Source organism: Leptopilina heterotoma, unplaced genomic scaffold, assembly GCF_015476425.1.
Source record: "Leptopilina heterotoma isolate Lh14 unplaced genomic scaffold, ASM1547642v1 Lhet_100, whole genome shotgun sequence".
NCBI lineage: Eukaryota > Metazoa > Arthropoda > Insecta > Hymenoptera > Figitidae > Leptopilina > Leptopilina heterotoma.
In genome coordinates this window covers 1,977,417-1,996,389 of record NW_025110814.1, presented here as the reverse complement: position 1 = coordinate 1,996,389, position 18,973 = coordinate 1,977,417, and the positions used below count along the sequence as shown (strand labels likewise).

At 29.9% G+C, this 18,973-nt stretch overlaps 1 protein-coding gene across 1 annotated transcript; it reads right to left on the bottom strand.

Moving 5' to 3' along the window:
* Positions 1–346: 346 nt before the first annotated feature.
* Positions 347–7,614, bottom strand: LOC122499102 (uncharacterized protein DDB_G0283697-like). The gene is made up of 9 exons (XM_043607190.1): positions 7,463–7,614; positions 6,265–6,410; positions 5,914–6,078; positions 5,234–5,441; positions 4,990–5,114; positions 4,471–4,610; positions 3,900–4,165; positions 3,609–3,756; positions 347–3,340 (listed from the first exon to the last, which is right to left on the bottom strand). The coding sequence occupies exons 3-9, from the start codon at positions 5,945–5,947 to the stop codon at positions 584–586; spliced, it is 3,678 nt and encodes a 1,225-aa protein (XP_043463125.1). The 5' UTR covers positions 5,948–6,078; positions 6,265–6,410; positions 7,463–7,614; the 3' UTR covers positions 347–583.
* Positions 7,615–18,973: the final 11,359 nt, after the last annotated feature.

Here is an 18,973-nt window from a genome sequence, read left to right as displayed (position 1 = left end):
GTTCTGTTTTTTCATTATATTATAGGTGAATATGTGTGGATATGTATACTTGTATAAAAATCGAGATAATAATAAAATTTGTTTGTTTTTATTTTTTTATTCAAATTTTGTCCTGTAAAAATTCTGTGGGGTAATGGGAGAATTAGTGTCAGCCAAAAGAATTTTCTTTACTATGTTACGGCTTTCGTTATTTCTTTGAAAATTGTAAAAGGTATCACCTTATGAACAAACTTTTAATTAAGAAATAATTTTTGATGGAAAAAATGAAAAATTTAATTTTTTTTCAAAAATTTTGTATTAAATTATAATTTAGGAAAAAATTTATTCTAAGTCTAAAGTTTTGGCTTCATTGTAAGTATTAACACTTTTTTCTATTAGAAAACAAAAAATATTCCTAAAAAATAAAAAAATTTTAAATTTCAAGTGAAAGCTCCCAATACCCGACAAATTGGGTGATGGCAAAAAATGTATTTTTTTTTTGAAAATTTTTTTTTCCAATTTGCTTTCTCTTTTTAAGTTTCTAATTAAACATAATTAAAGATAAATAACGAAATGAGTAGAAAATAACGAAAACAATGTATTATTATAAAGATAAGTTGGTTTTTTTAATAATTTTCCTTAAGGGGCTCCAATTCCCCCACACTCCCCTAAACTGTTGCTGATTATAAACCTCTTGCTGTTTTTTAACCTCTTTCTGATTATTAATATCTTGCTGATTGGCAATCTCTTTCTGATTGTTAACCTCATTTTGCTGATTTTCAATCTCTTTCTGATTGTTAACCTCATCTTTCTGTCTTTTAACATCTTTCTGATTATTTACCTCTTGCTGGTTTTTAATCTCTTGCTGTTTATTAATTTCTTGCTGTTCTTTAAGCTCTTGCTGCTTTTTAAACTTCTGATGTTCATAAAACTGCTGCTCGTTATTATTAACCTCATGCTGTTTACTAAAAACTCTACTATTAATCAGTTTTGAGTTGTCAATTGGACCTTTGTCAGTGTTTTTAATATCAATATCATCAATCTGACGACGACGTCGTCGAAGTAATGGTACAAATGGTTGTTGATAATAATGGTAGGGAACAGAATTTCCATAGTCAAAATGAGCACTGTAACTTGGAATACCAGTTGGATAGTAATGATGATAATTTCCGTACGGAGCATAATAATCGTAATAAATTAATGGACGATAGTTCCAATAATTTGGCCACTGCTGTCGAAAATTGGTGAATTGGTTGTAATTCGGAGAGTACGTCTCGTCTAGATCATCATCGTCATTTTTATTTTTTCGTCTCTTGGTAATGAAATATTTCATATCATCATCATTATCATTTTCAGCATTGTAGTAATTGGATTCATTGTCACTGTAATTTTCTTTTACTTTTTTGTGACTTTTGGAGGATTTGTAATCAGTTTCGTCGCTTTCGGTGTCTCTTCTTTTGCGGAAGTATTTTTGTGTTGTATCGTCATTATAATCATCAGCATCACCATTATTATTATCAATATTATCATAATTGTTATTATTTTTATTATTAATATCATCATAATTTTTATTATCATCAGTAGCATCAGCAGTAGTAGTAGAAGCAGCAACGAAACTGTGGTTCCAGTTTTCGTCTTCTTCGGATGAATATTCGTCATTTGATGTTGTATCCTCAGGGTCTGTTTGTTCAGGGGGATTATTGATGGTTTGTCCTTCTGTTGGATGCAAGAAATTTTTGAAGAATGATGTGAAAGTGGAGAGTAATTCGTCATCTTCGGTTAGTTTAGCTTGTTCTGGAGCATTTTGTTCAGGTTCGTTTTGTTTAACTTCGCTTTGTTCTGGTCCGTCTTCTTCGGGTCCACTTTGATGAGGTCCTTCTTGTTCGGGTAAATTTTGTTGAAATTTATCTATTTTCGGTTTATAGTGCTTAGACTTATCTTGTTGACTATTTCGTTTGATTTTAGTTATTTTAGCATCTTCTTCTTTAGCATCTTTTTGTGTAGCATCTTCTTGTCTAGCATCTTTCCGTGTAGCATCTTGTTGATCAGCATCCTTTTGGTTAGCATCTTCTTGTATATCATCTTTCTGTTTTACACCATCTTGTTTAGCATCTTTTGGTTCAGCATCATCATTTCCAGCATCTTTTTGATTAGTATAATCTTCTTTAACTTCTTTTGGTTCAGCATTTTTTTGTGTAGAATCATCTTGTTCAAAAGCATCTTCTTTAATATTTTTTTGTTCAACATCACCTTGTTCAGTGTCACCTTGTTTTACATCTTCTTGTTCAGCACTATGTCGCTTTACTTTTCTTTGTTTGGTACCTTCTCGTTTAGCATCTTCTGGTTCAGTATCATCTTGTTCAACATCTATTTGTTTAGTAACATATCGTTCAGCATTTTTTTGTTTAGTACCATATTGTTTAGCATCCTTTTGTGCAGCAGCATCATCTTGTTCAGCATATTTTTGTTTAGTACCATATTGTTTAGCATACTTGTGTGCAGCATCTTCTTGATTAGCATCTTTTTGTACAACATCTTCTTGTTCAGCATCTTTTCCTTTAGTTCCATATTGTTTAGAATTTGCTTGTTCATCATCATATTTTGCAGCATCTTCTCGTTCAGCGTCATCTTTTTCAACCTCTTCTCCTCCAGCATCTTCTTCAGTCTCGCGCTTTTTGTGAGAATTACCCCTCTCCTTCTCCTGCAAAACTCCCACAATCTTCGAAACCCTACTCTTAAAATCATCATTCAATAACTTTTGGGAAAAATCCCCAGACCTCGTTCTATAATTTTCCACAAATTTCTCCTGTCGTTTTCGCAAATTACTTCTCAATTTCTCCAATTCCTCATCTGACTTATCAATGAATTGTTTCAATTTTCTCTCGCCAAGTGTATTTTTCAGTGTATCCGAAATTTCTAATTGTTTAATGCTCTCGCGAATTTTGCGAACGATTTCCGCATTTCGAACTTGTTGATTCTGTTGGATCTGTTTGAATTTTGTCAATGGGGTTGTTTCTCCGTTAATAACTGTTTCGCGTTTTACAGCAAGTGGTCGATGGTGTTTGATGGAATTTTGTAGATCTTGAAAAATCGTACGTAATTTAATTCTTGCTATGGCTAATTTTTGCTTTAGTTGATCATTTGGAGAAAGTACAGTGGGAATAATTATTGGTGTCAATTTTAATGTTGGGGGTGATGGATTTTGATTTTGAATAGTGTTCGTGTTGCTTTCTAGTGTTCGGAAAATATCTCGTACACGTTTACGTGATGTTGGTGTGATATTTTCTGATGAATTCTCTATTTTCGTGCCTCTTCGTGAACGGTTTTTGATAGTTTCCTCATGAAATCCACAAACCTTGAACTGTTGGAAAAAAATTAGTTATATTTTTATGTTCTTCGATTATTTTTCTCTGCTGTTTACACCCTTTTCTTAAAAATGACACTAATGCTTGTTTTACTTTTTGTTTAAAAATAACTTAATAACAACAGCTTTTAAACTCTGTTCAAAATTTGTATTTTTTTCAAATTTTTGTTTAAAAAGAGCAATTTTCTTTGTACATTTCTGTTTAAAAAACAGCAGTTTTTTCAAATTTCGATTTCAAAAACAAAAAATAAATTTTCAACAATACCTTTAAATTTGGAACCACCCAAAAACCAATTCCTCCAGATGGAAGAATAATAGGTACATTTTTATCATCTTTTTTGACAATTGGTGCAAAATGTGGTATTTCATGTCCGTTGTTTAATGTCAGAAGTTTATTATTCAAAAGTGTGGACCTGTAAGTTTTTGTTATTTTTATTATAATATTTAATTTTTACTTATTTTTACATTCTTTTACATTTAATTTTTGTGTTTTTTTAATTAAAATTGAAATGAAGTTAAAGAAGACAAAAATAATAGTATATATTAGGAAACGTACTCAGCGAACATTCGATTTGAATTGTCAAATCCTGGTAAGAGAATATATTCGTCCACTTCCTTGATTTTGAAATCTTTTAATTTTGCTATTATTGGATTTGGTGTTAAATTAATACCAAAAATTGTAAGAGATCCTTTTTTGTATTTTAACGAAGGTTTTGTGCATTGGCAGAAGAAATGAATGTGAGTCTCGTTTCCAAATTCAACATTTATATCTAAAACTTCGGAACCAACCAAATTCTTGTGCAATAACGAGACCCAGAAGTCCTGTTAAAATTTAATACGTAATGATAACAATAAAAATAATAAATAATGATAATTATAATAATACAAATTTTTATCATTAATATAATTATTTTTATTATTACTATTTTTGTTATTTTCATTGTTACTGTTATTTTTATGGTTATTGTTCGTTTTATTGTTTTTGTTACTGTTATTTTTATGGTTTTTGTTATTGTTATTTTTATTGTTATTGTTAGTGTTAGTTTTATTGTTTTTGTTACAGTGAGTTTTATAGTTTTTATTATAGTTATTTTTATTGCTTTTCTTATTGTTATACAATAAATTACCGGAGTAGGTTTGAATAGATTCGAATTTTCGGGCTGTCTCATAACAACTTGAGCGCCAATTTTTGCAGAATTTCCAAGTCTTCTAGTCCACACGAGTGCACCGATAAATTGTTTTTTGCACTTCTCTTCTTTTGATTCGGCTGGAATTTTTTATTTTCATATAAATTTGATTTGATTTTGCTTTTTTACAATTTTTTTTTTGACTTTTTTAAGTATTTGTAGTTTGTGCAATTTTTTTTTGTACTAAAACTACAAGAATTATTGTCTATTTTTCTAGAAAAAATTTATTTAAATTTGAATTTCACGCCACAGCACTACGCATGATCTATTGCGCCACTTAGTGGGAAATTCAAATTTGTAAAATCATGTAATAACTCTAAAGTTAATATTTCTATTGTTTTTGTTAATAAATAATTGATTTTATAAATTTTTTACTGGTTATTAATTATTAAAAGGTAATATTTATTAATATTAATAATATTATTTGTTTATTTAAATAAATTTTCAATGAAATATCACCTATCCATAAGGGTTTTTTAAATATTATTTCTCCAGCTGCTTTTTCAAGATTCGCCTTTTCAGTGAAAAGATTTTCATCACGAATTATCACTTTGTTATTATTGAAAGAAACTTGATCGAAATTTCTGAAATATAATTTAAAGAAGATAAATTAATTACTAGAATTTAATCAAAAAAAATTAATTTTATAAATTTTGCTAATGTGAAACATTAAAATTATTTGAAAATAAAAATTTTCACTTACGGATGCCAAGTTATTGCGGAAAGTGCAGATCCAATGGAATTGAAATAATCGAGTAAATATTGTTTTTCTTCATTAGTTTTGAATGCAATCACATCAGGTCCAACAATGAGACTACTTGAATATCTTGGAAATGCATTGAGCAATTTTCGTAAATATTTAATTTTTTGTCCCAATTTTTCTGCACGCATATTACATCTCGATTGACATTCTGTATTCAATTTTTAAACGTTAATATTTTTTAATTAATACAATTTTTTAAATAATTCATTTAATTTATTTTTTATTTATATTTATTAAATTAATTTATTTGGATTGCAAAAATTTAAAGCAACTGTATTTTTTTATAATAATGATATAACTACTAATAGTAGTTAATTTAATATTGTTTATTTATTGTATATAATAAATTTATTTAATATCTTAGTATTATCAATTTATTTATCTATTGTAATTAGTTATTTATATAATAATTTTTGATTGTTTTTGATTAACTTATTATTTATGATAATTTTTTTTACAGGAAAAGAGTGAAGAAGGAAAAGTGATTAATGCTTTTGGAGATGATGGGAAGGAGATCAATAACTAAAGGTAGTATTATAAAAGTTTCTAAAATGTTTAAAAAAGAAAAATATTTTTTTTCTACTTATGAAAAAAGCATTTTTAGAAAAATATTTTTTTACCATATCCAAGCTGCCAACTTGTATTGTAACCCATCTGATTACTGAGTGCAACTAAATTCCTTGTTTTTAATGCATTATCAATATTTTCATTTGATTGTCCAATGCAGGTGATTAAATTTACACCCGATTTTTCTGCCCACCGATTAATTGCATTCAAAATTTTTTCTGTGTATATATGGAAATATTTAATTCGATTATTATAATTAACAATAAGAAAAAACAATTTTAAAAACTCAAAATTTTCTGATGGATAAAATAATTTAACAAAATTTTAACTAAAATATTTTAATGTCAGGTAATTTTTTATTAATTCTTTGTTTCAATAAATTGTCAATTTAGTATAATACTCACCATTAAGGTCATAATCGGAATTAGTTTCATTGTTAAGGAGAAATTTTTCTTTTTCAAAAGTAAAAGAATTACTTATTGGTCCAGCAAAACGAACATAAGCAGGTGAAAATGCTTTTCCTATGTTAATACTTCTTTCCAAATTTGAACTAATTAATTGATAAAGGAAATAAATTAAAAAATGTTATCTGATTAAACAATAATTTACTATTTAATTAACTAACTAATTAATGAAATAATTAATAAACTAATTAATTAATTAACTAATTAATTAACTAATTTACTAATTAACTGGATAATTAATTAACTAACTAATGTATTAATTAACTGACTAATAAATTAACTAATTAATGCGTTAATTAACTGAGTATTTAATTAACGGACTAATTAGTTAATTAAATAAATAATTAAAATAACAGTTTAATTATATCTGATTAAAAAACAATAACTTTTAAAAATTAGTCGATCATGTAATAATTAAAATAAAGAGTTATTTAATTAAAGAAACTAATCATTATTGGATCAAAAAATTAATGGAAAAATTATCGTTTACCAAAAAAATTATTAAACTCAAATTTTTTGATCCAAAAATTATTGAATTTAAAATTTATTTAATTAAAAAGTAATAAAATTGTTTATATTGTGGCCTTGGGTCAAAAATATTTAAAAAAGTTGTTAAAAATCAGCAATTATTACTTTATTTCATCGAATGCATTTTCACTGTGAACACAGCTCATCAGGACTACAGAAAAAATATAAAAAAGTTGTGTAAATAGAAAATACGAATTCAAGAGCAACATTGTGTGTGGATTAGACTTACCACATTGTTCAATGATACAAATTTATAAAAAAATTTTAAAAATTTAAATTAGAAAAGTTTTTTTTAAGGCCAACATAACCTCAAAGTCGAGACCTGTCAAAATAATTGCTGATTTTTAACAACTTTTTAAAATATTTTGGACCCAAGGCCACAATATAAACAATTTTATTTGACAAAAATTAAGGCCCTGAAAACACTCTACGTTATTAAAAAGTAATTAAATTTAAAAAGTATTTAATACGAGTTTTACTAAAAAAATTGTTTATTTCACTAAAATGTAATTAAATTGGAAAATTATTGTATTAATTAGTTTATTAATTAAATATAAAATTTTAACATTCATAGTCACAGGTAAATAGATTTTTCTACCTTAGGACTCACCTTAAAAAATTGTCTGTCAAATCACCAGAAAAAATCCATTTTGGATCCAACGTAAAACTGAGAAATTTTTCACTACTTACAAAAATTGGTTGTTTTGTATTCAAATTTAAAATCACTTTTTCCGTCAATACATAACAAATAATTAACGAAAAAATAAAAATATTTATACTTCCCATTTTTTTTAATTAAGAATCAAAAAAATTAATGATATTCGAAATTGTTTAATTTATTTTTTCGTTTAATCGAGAAAAATGAAAGTAATTTTACTAGTAAAATTATTAACTAGTAATTAAATAGAATAGTTTCACTTTAATTTTAATAAGTTAATATTTAGAACATGTATAACGATTGACGATCTTTTTTGTACTGACTTTCTTCAACAATACTTTTAAAAAGTTTATTAAAGTATTACTGGTGGTAAAAATTTGTATATATATATAATTTTTTCTCTTATTGTGTAATTCGAATCTTGTTAATAAATGTTGTGTAAAATTATAAGGAATCTAGGTTGCGACCTCTTCAAAAAGTGCAATATTTGCAAAAAGACAATTATTTTTTCAGAACAAATATATTTTATGTGGAAAATTTGGTTACAATCAAATTTTAAAGGGAATGTGAAAAGAAAAGAATGAGAAAAAATAATAATAACAATAACAATTAATTTTTAAATAATATTTTTATTGTTCAACAATTTTAAACAAATATATATTAACAAATAAATTAAATTTCAAGACCATTTTAATTTTCCAAAGGAGAAGTATCTTATACTTTAGGGATGAATAATAAACAATTTTTCGTCGCCTGGCTTTTTGAGAAATAATCCCTTTTTTTAAAAAAATTTCATTTTTGTCCCAAACTCAAAAAAATGTAATTTTTGTTCAAAAAGTGCCATTTTTTAATAAAACTAATTTTTGGGATGGAATTAGACCTCGAGACAATTTTAATTTTTCAAAGGAAAATTATTTTGTAAATCAAAGATAAATAATAAACAATTTCCCCGTTGTTCAGTTTTTCTGAAGTTAGACCTTTTCTCCAAAAAGTGTCATTTTTGTCCAAAAAATGCCATTTTTTAACAAAAATAATAATTAGGGTGAAATTAGGCCTCGAGACCATTTTCTTTTTTCAAGGAAAAATAATTTTATATTTCAGAAATGATACAATTTTCTCGCAGCCCAGCTTTTCAAAAATAAACCCTAATTAAAAAAATGACATTTTTTCGAAAAAGTGCCAATTTTAATAAAATTAATAATTAGGATAAAATTAAGTGTCGAGACCAATTTAATTTTTCAAGGGAAAATTATTTTGTAAATGAGAGATAAATAATAAACAATTTCCCCGAAGCTCAGTTTTTCGGAAATGAGCCCTTTTCTCAAAAAAGTGTCATTTTTGTTTAAAAAGTGTCAATTTTAATAAATTAATAATTTGAATGAAATTAATGATTGAGACCATTTCCTTTTCTCAAAGAAATATGATTTCACATTTCACAGATGAATAAAAAACAGTTTCCCAGTACCCAGTGAGAAATTTCTCACCGGTCCAATATCGGTCCAATAGTGGGAGCCAACTCTCTAAATTTGAATCAGCGAAAAGTCGCTGATTCACCAGCCCAGAGTATGCAGCTGATGAAACAGCGTATATACGCTGGAAAATCAGTGCATATACACGGAGAGAAATTTGAACCATAAAAGACAGTGTCTAATTCAGAAGGTTAAAAGAGGGGGAAAGATCACGGTAAATCTGAGTGATCTCACCGAGTTTTTCCATTCACGAATCGCAAGTGGTGGTGACAGTCACCGTCAGAGAGCGCTACATCTTGTAGAAAATCATGATGAGTTTCCATTCATCGTCTAAGACTCTGATCACACCGTGATTTTAGGTTCAACCTTCTCTCCGTGTACGCTGTTTCATCAGTGTATATACGCTGATTGAATCAGCTGCATACTCTGGGCTGGTGAATCAGCGACTTTTCGCTGATTCAAATTTAGAGAGAAGAGACCGATCATCGGTTCAATAAAGGCTCCTAATATTGGACCAATATGGGCTGGTGCTTGGGATGTAACGGGTTCGCCAAGCATCGGTTGTTAATATTGGTCCAATATTGGCCAAATATTGGCAACCAAGAGAACAAATTTGTTTAATTAAATAATAATAATAACTTGATGTTTATAATTTTTGTTTAATATATTTATTTGTCTAATTATTTATTTTTTATAATTTATGTAAATAATAAATTATTTATTATTTATAAATTATAATTATTTAAAAATGCAGCAACTATTAGGAAATCGCATTCTGCAAAAAATTCTATCATTGAAAAATCAATGATAGGCGATCGATATCCGCGTCATTAAATAGATTCACAGATATACTCTGGTCTCGCGACGAATCTCTCGATACTTATATACACTGGAGTCGCCGTGTCAGTTGCGAGAAAGGTTAAAGCGTCCCTCTTGCGGCAAAGATTGCAATTTTCACGCATCGCTTTACTGACAGCAGCTTTTACTTTACACGCAGTTTACGTGATAATTCTTATCTCTGCCGCAAGAGGGACGCTGTCACCGTTCTCGCAACTGACACGGCGACTCCAGTGTTTAAGTATCGAGAGATTCGTCGCGAGACCAGAGTATATCTGTGAATCTATTTAATGACGCGGATATCTCTCGCCTATCATTGATTTTTCAATGATAGAATTTTTTGCAGAATGCTATTTCCTAATAGCTGCTGCATTTAAAAATAATTATAATTTATAAATAATTTATTATTTATATAAATAATTAAATAAAGAATTAAATAAATATATTAAACAATAATTATAAACATTAATTTATTATTATTTAATTAAAAAAAGTTGTTCTCTTGGTTGCCAATATTCGGCCAATATTGGACCAATATTAACAACCGATGCTTGGCGAACCCATTACATCCCAAGCATCAGCCCATATTGGTCCAATATTAGGAGTCAATCGGTGCCCAGCACGGCAACCAATATTGGACCGATTATACCCGGCAAAAAGGACAAAAAGGCATCCATTTCAATACATACCATCCTTCTTGCCGGGTAGTCTATTGGCAATTTCTTACTGGGTATCTCAGTTTTTCTGAAACGAGTCATTTTTATCCAAAAGTGCTATTTTTTAATAAAATTAATAATTATGATGAATTTAGTCCTCGCTCTTTAAATTTGAATCAGCGAAAAGTCGCTGATTCACCAGCCCAGAGTATGCAGCTGATGAAACAGCGTATATACGCTGGAAAATCAGTGCATATACGCTGTTTCATCAGTGTATATACGCTGATTGAATCAGCTGCATACTCTGGGCTGGTGAATCAGCGACTTTTCGCTGATTCAAATTTAGAGAGCGTGAGACCATTTTAATTTTCCAAGAGAAAATTATATTTTTTTGGGCTAAATAATAAATAGTTTTAAAGTAGCCTACCTTTTCGGAAATAAGTCTCTTTTTCCAAAAAATGCCATTTTTGTCCAAAAGTGCCATTTTTTAATATAAAAGTAATAATTCTGATGCAGTTAGACCTCGAGACCATTTTAATTTTTTAAGGGGAATTTCAGTAGCTCATTTTTCAGTTTTCTTATTTCTTCTTAATTTTAGTTTTTAAGTCACATTTCCTTTTTTTAAGAAATAGAGGGAGATAGGCAGAAAGAGTGCCCTTTTTTATATGCTCTGATATATTTTTCTACTAGAAGTGAATTATTGAGAAATCATAAATTTTTTCGATATCACGTGTAAGTATACATATCGTTTGGTATACCATACAAACGAATACTTTCATATCACGAGTAATTCTCGAAAACTGCAATTAAACAGCACCTATGACACTTACCTACTTAGAAACAGAAAAAAATGTATTCGAGTTGCTCTTACATTCCGGTGACTTATATATTATAGTTTCACATATTTTTGTCGTGATTTTATGTGTCGCGTTTCGTTTAAAAATGATCGAAAGTATTTTTTTTAATAGTAATTTAATTTTAAAAAAAGAACATTATTCCTTTATTTTAAATATACAATTTTAAATGACTATTAAAAAAATTAAATAAAAAGAATGAAAAAGAATAAAAAAAGTAAGAAAAAAAATAAAAAAGCAAAAAAAAAAAATTAATAAAATAAAAAATAGATAAAACCTCAAATAGGAAATTAAAGAACATAATAATGAAAAGATTAAAAAATAGGGAACAACAATGGAAAAAATAAAAAAAAGGAATTAAAAAAATAAAAGCGAATAGAAAGAAGAAAGAATTTATAACAAAGAAATAGAAAATATGTAGAAATAAATAAAAAATATTAAAAGCAAACAAAGAAAATTAGAAGTGCAGAGATAATAAAAAAATAAAAATAAAATAGATACAAAAAGTAAATAGAAACGGAAAATAAAAAGAATTTTAAAAAAACGAATATAGAAAATAAAAAGGAACAAAGAAGCGAATAAAAAATTTAAAGAAACAAATAAAAGACAATTTGATTAAAAGTAAACGATTAATAATTAGGTGTTGGAGATTGTTTTACTGTTTAACTTATTATTATAAAATAAATCAATTAATGATGTTTAAAAAAAATATCAAATTTTTCTTTTATCTTCGAAATTGACTCACGTCTTTACACAGTTATCTTTTGTTTAAATATAATCAAGTTAATTTTCGACTAAATATTGGCCACTGGTATTATTTTTTCGATATTTTATCTTCAAGGTATTTATTCTCGTTACTAAAATAAATATATTTTCTCCCTTTTTGAAAAAAATTCAAGTTTCTTTTACAAATCGAGTAGAGAAAGTCTTTGTTATTTTACAATAAATTTTATATAAGAAAGGAAAAAATATAATTAAATGTAATATTTGCTCGTAGTTTTAATTAATGTTTCAATTCTTATAAAAATATAATTATTAATAAGTATTTATTTTTTATTTTATCATTATTTATTTTTATTTATAGGTAGTGGGAGACTAGGTGCAGATTTTACAATTTTGGTAAAAACAGTTACTGTGATTAGAGTTTAAATCCAATTTGTTTGGTCATACGATTAAATCAAAGATAAATTATCTAGTTTTAAAAGGCCATAATTGATTTAGCTCTATATCTTTTATTTAATTAACTAGAAGCATTTGAGTGACAGCGTGTAAATTGTAACAACTGCACAAAGTGAATGTCGGTTGTTACAATACCAAACATCATCTATAAAATTTCTAAATTGAAGACAAATAATTTTTTATAACCATTTTTATTAATTATTTATAATTTTTGGCTCAACGTAATAGTACGTGACAGTTCCATAGAGATGGCAGCATTAATATTATTGTTTCGAAATGAAAGAAACTTAAAAAAGTTTTTTTTCATTAATTTTGAAGACGAATTTAGAAAAACCATGAGATTTTTCATAAAAAATGAGTGTGATTACATTTTTGACAAATATTTTACATTTCAAACGAATCTGCTGAATTTCGGAAAAAATATCCGTTCTCATTATCACTTGTAACAACTGCACAACAGGTACATTTTTTACAATAAAACACTTTATTAAAAAAGTATACACTAAATGTGGACAACCAAGGCAGTTTTTTGAAGCTTAATCCTCATAGAATTGATATTAAAAAAATTCATTTTGTTAAGTATAAAGGTCTATTAGTTATTTAAAAAATATCAACCAGAGAAATATTTACTTTTGGCCTCTAAAAACCAATGTGCCTATTTTTTTACTTGTAAAGCTTGCATATAATTTTTAAACATATTGCAGCAAGTTCATACATAAAAACTAAACATTTTTCTCTTTGGAACCCCATCTCTATAACTATTAACTGTTTCTGAGATATTCCATTTGTAACAACTGCACAGCGTAACAACCGCATTTAGTCTCCCCTACGAAATAAAAAAATACCCCCTTAATTTTTTATTATATTTTAGCTTTTATTTGCAAAATTATCAAGCCCACGATTCGAAAATCATTCGAGGGTAACTACATTGGAATTACAAAATTCGAAAAAAGTTTTGTAATTTGAAACAATAACATAAAAAGAAAATTTTTAATTATAATTGAAAGTTCTAATTAAAAAAAATAACATTAAAATTTTTGAACATATATTTTTGAATAAATTAAATATTCATCATTTTTCTAGTGACGCTTCTATTATAATTAAGAAACATTTTTTTCGAGGCAAAAAATTGAAGTAAAAAATTAATTTGAAATTATTAATTAAATTAATTAACACACGCGCGATTGTTGAAATCAATGATAAAAGAATGCTTATAATAATAAATTGATAGAAAAGAATATATATATAGTGTATATATAATAGAAGAAAAAGTAATTGACACCAATTGAATATTGAAGCTATTTAAAACGATATGTTGTTAAGTTAATTTATTAAAATTAAAGCAGGAAACCTTCCTTCGAGATAATAAATATTTAAATTAGAACTAGTATCGCAAGGTCCTTGGGTCATCCACGAGTATATAGGAACATTATCTCTGCTCCTTACTTTACGCCGATTTTTACACCAGATATTGCATTACACACACACAATACAAAATATATGTATATTGACAAAAATAAATATTTCAAAAATTTTATTTCTTTTTTACTCTCTTCAAAATGGGAGATAATAGTGTTAAACTACTGATTAATATTCACTCTTCGTGTTCTCTTAAAAGAGAAAAATTATACTATTTGACCTAAATTTTAGGTTATGTAAAACTATAAGGCTATTCAAGTTGGGTGGGGGAAAATTCAAGATGGATGCTACCTGGTGCACAAACATTGTATAGAAAGTGTATGGGATAGAGTCTAATTTTTTAAATATCTCGCTTAAACGAAATTTTTAACCATAAGTTTATTAGGATTTTATGTTTCATTTTTAAAGAACTATTTTTTGCAATAATAAAAATCGATTTTATTTTTTTATTGATTTTATTATTGCAAAAAATAATTCTTTAAAAATGTAACATAAAATCCTAATAAACTTATGGTTAAAAATTTCGTTTAAGCGAGATATTTAAAAAATTAGACTCTATCCCATACACTTTCTATACAATGTTTGTGCACCAGTTAGCATCCATCTTGAATTTTCCCCCACCCAACTTGAATAGCCTTATTGACCTGTAAATATTTATTGAAATTTTTAAAATTGTATCGATTCTTGTTCCTTGAGTTTTGACGTAAACTTTGAGTATTCGCACTTAATTTGCCTTGGACAAACCTTTGACCCAAATTTTGGGTTATGTAAGCTTCTTGACCTGCACATTTTCATACAAGTTTTGAAATTTTTATTCGATTGTTGTTCCTTGGCTTTTGACTTGAATTTTAAGTGTACACTCGTATTTTGACCTAAAGAAAGCTAAAAAGCAACCACTATTGACCTAAAAGTGGACGACAGACTAAAATCACGTCTTAAACTATTGGTTTTGGAGTAAATTCTGTGTTAGCGTTCGATTCTTGTTCCTTAAATTTCGATCTTAACTTTGAGTATACGCACGAATTTTGACCTTCACAAGTGGAAAAAGAGTTTAGAACTAGACATCTTCGTCTTGATGATCCGACCAAAAAATTATAATTCCAAAATTGGTCTGTGTCAGTTCTTATTCCTCTGCTGAAAAATAAAAATTTCTTTTAGTACTTAGTTACTAGTCATCAAAAGTAGTTCTAATGGTTGTTAATGTCACTTTACCTGCAATTTGTCAAAATTATTGTATTTCATGTCACTGTATCAGATATTGAAAGATGGTAAATGCGAATTTACTGTTGTCCTGAGAGAATCAATTATTGAATCTGTATTGCTTACTGAATCGTCGAAGATGTACACTATCTGCTGCAATTTGGATTCTTTTTCAATAACTTCCAGGAAATAGTTTTAATTACACAGGCACACAAAAAAAAGTCAAAACCCAGAGGTCACACCCCCCTAACCCCATGTTTCTTGGGTTGCTAAAACCAAAAAAGACTACCAAAAACAAATTCTTCCCTCCCTTAACCCCCTACAACCCCCTTAACACCCCCAGGTTGTGGGTTGAAATTCGAATTTTCACGAAAAGTCGAGTGCGATGTCTAAACCTACGTTTTTTGGGTCGCTGAAACCAAAAAAGACTACCAAAAACAAATTCTAGCCTCCCTTAACCCCCTATAACCCCCTTAACACTCCTAGGGTTGTTTAACTTTAAGTCAACATTTAAATTGCAAGCTCCACCCTGGGGGTGTTAAATGGGTTGTAGGGGGTTGAGGGTGGAAAGGATTTAATTTTGGTAGTCTTTTTTGGTTTCAGCGACCCCAAAAACATGGGGATACGGGGGTGTGACCTCTGGGTTTTGAATTTTTTTTTGTGTGCCTGTGTTATAAATCCATTAAAGTAGTAACTTGTTACCCACACTGATAATATTTCACCCCAAACATTAAAACACACAAAGTATATGTCAGTAAATTTGTTGGTATCAAACCCAGCTTCACCGGATTTCCCGATGAATTTTCTTGCGTTTAGCGGTTAGGCCACGCCTTAGCCTTTAGGCCTAATCTCTCGTTGCAAGAACATTACCGGAAAAAACCGTGAGCGTCCTGTATTTGTACTGTGATAATTTTCACGCGTTAAATCCATATTTTTTCATGGGAAAAGCCTCGTTTTTTCTCTCCGTGTACCACTCGCGGTTAAACAATTTTTATCCATCTACTAATGGTCTGAGCGGTAACTGCTTTATATGACTTGTTTAACGTAATAAATAATTCATTAACATTATTTCGTATTTGTTTAGTATTTTCAATATAATCTTCTAAAACCGAAACAACACATAACGCAGGATCTTCTGTGAATTTTGTAAAGACTTATTTGGATTTAATCCCTTTAAAAATCATCTAATTAGGGGATCGTCGCTTAATTTATCGTGTGAGATTAAGGAAACAGCAGACTCGTATGTATTAATTGTGCCGTATGAAGCACCTTCTTGGAAGCGTTTGGGGAGGAAATTGAGCAAATCGTTTCGCGTTGGAGAATAAAAATCTAAATTACAATTGTTGCAAAAGTCCCACCACGCTCGCAAGGCTGATATATATTGCTTGGCTGTATTTGGTGCCAAAGATGACATAATAATGTCGAATGATTTAGTCGGGATGTTTTTATTTATGAACGCCTTCCTGAGACTCTGCATGCCATCAAAGATACTTGCTGAGCATGGGGGTGAATTTTTGTCCTGCAAGGAGATATTAATAAATTATTATTTGGGCTAAAAATAATAGGTTCATCTATTATTAAATTTAATAGTAACGGATACCATGATTGATTTGGCCAATGTGGTGTAATCTAATCTAACAACCGAGATCGAGCTGGATTTTCCTAAAGAGGGGAAAGTAACCTATCAATCGATAGGTACTGTTGAGTACTAGCCCCAACAGAGTTTTCGCTTGCCTTCCCACCCCAATGCCCGCCCAATACTTCTCATGTTTCTTTTGACCCCATCTTTCTATGGCTCCCTTAACCAAGCACGGCATTATTGCAACTGCTGGTTCAGGACCTATAAATGCCGTCTCGGAACCGATTTTCGCCAAGACGTCTACTCTTTCATTACCCTTGATTCCCGAGTAACCCAGTACCCAAATCAATAACCCTAAGGCCACCTGACTATCCACACAAATACTAATCCTCTTGCCCTTTGTTCCGTTTTGAATGGACATTTAGGCGCAAGTTAAAATCGCACAGACCTCGGCTTGTCTGACCGTGGCATATTGTTCTAGTGACTCAGCCACTTTAATGCAGTCAGTTTTTCGAAAGATTCCGAAGCCTGCACCGCAATCCATCTTGGAGCCGTCTGTATACCAGACTTCGTCCCCAAGTGGAAAACCTTTCTTTCAGTCCGTTCTGGAAGATGTAATGATCTTAAAGCGGGGTTTAAATTTCATCCTCTTGATCATTCTATCTTGCACCATTCTTAATTTTGAGATTGATAGAATTGAGCGTGGAAGCTTGGTGTATATACCACCAAACTTCCACCTTCCCTGGGCGGTTAACCTGCTCATAGTAAGAGTCGCCTTTTTCACCGCAGCAATATGCAGAGGTACTTCGACTAGCATGAATCCCAACGCAGCTGTTGGGGTGGTTCTCATAGCCTCCGTAATACCCCTGAAAATCATTGCTTGCAGTTGGTCCAGTTTTTCTTTAACCGTTATCAGTTGAGTCCTAGACCACCAAACAACCACCGCGTAAAGAAACCTTGGTTTTAAAATCATCTTATAGAGCCAGTTGACCATATTAGGTCTTAGTCCCCACGATGACCCTATCGCCCTTCTACACGCCCAAAAAGCAGTACAGAACCTTCTATACTGATATTCGAAATGTTCCTTCAAAATCAGCTTTTTATCCAGGATTACTCCCAGGTGCTTAGCCGATTCAGAAAAAGAAATTTCTTTTCCATAAAATATCGGTTTCTTCAAACTCGGTACCTTATAAGAGAGAACTCCTTCTTGTGGGCACCCTTTTAAAACAAGGCCTGTTACTCTAGCCTCACCATACTCCGCTTCAATAGCCCTTTCGCGAAGCATGCTGTCGATTCACTTAATTAGCGGCTCGGGCACACCTCGCTTCCTGGCTGCCCTACAAATAACTTTGCTAGAGGTGTTAGGGAAGGCACCTTCAATATCAAGAAAAGGACCAACCGCATAGCTACCACTACTAATTTGTCTCTCTATTCTACCTACTGCAAAATGGAGGGCTGTTTCTACTGAGAAACCTGCTCTATAAGCATGTTGTCCCTGGCGTAGAGGATAGTCCCTAAGACATTCCTGTCTGATAAAATTATCCACCAGTTTCTCTAACGCCTTTAATATAAAAGAAGTTAGACTGATTGGTCTGAAGTCCTTTGCAGCAGTATACCCTGACCGACCGGCCTTCAGAATAAACACAACCCTCGTCTTTTTCCAAGACTCCGGTGTGTAACCAAGAGCTATACACGCTCTCATAATTTTACTCAGGGGTAGCCTAATACATTCCAATCCCTTTTGCAAAAGAACTGGATACATACCGTCCCCCCCTTGAGGCCTTAAATGGTTTGAAAGTGCCTATTGCCCAATCAATTCCTTCCGGAGTTACAACTTTGGCTGCTAGTTTCCAATGTTCCCGATTTCCTCGGCCCTTCTGGGTCCCACGCCATAGTTATTCTTTAACTTCTCCCTAAAGTCCGGGAAGTTTACTTCCATCAAATACTTTAGACACTCCCTTTTATCCTAAGCATAATGCCCATTAGTTAACTTAATGGTAGTTAGTTTGGCCAGTGGGTCTCTAGCTAGTACCTTATGAAGACTTGATGCTTCTGGTACTCTTTCGATTTCCTCGCAAAAGCTAGGCCTGTGCGGTAAACCAGTATACTGGTTTTTTTCGGTATTACTGGAAACCGGTTTCCGGTTATGAATTCCCGGTTTAAGGTTTTGTTTTTTTAACCGGTTTTATTTTTCAAACCGGTTTTTTTTTAAATACCGGTATTTTAAAAAAACCGTTTTTTGAATACGAGTATTTAAAAAACGTTTTTTC

Bases quoted from the DNA above. Each gene is read 5' to 3' on its own strand.
- LOC122499102 (XM_043607190.1), bottom strand. From the start codon at position 5,947: ATGGGTTACAATACAAGTTGGCAGCTTGGATATG. The intron at 3,757-3,899 runs GTACGTTTCCTA...AAAAACTTACAG, and splicing joins TCAAATCGAATGTTCGCTGA to GTCCACACTTTTGAATAATA. The intron at 3,341-3,608 runs GTATTGTTGAAA...TTTTTCCAACAG, and splicing joins GGGTGGTTCCAAATTTAAAG to TTCAAGGTTTGTGGATTTCA.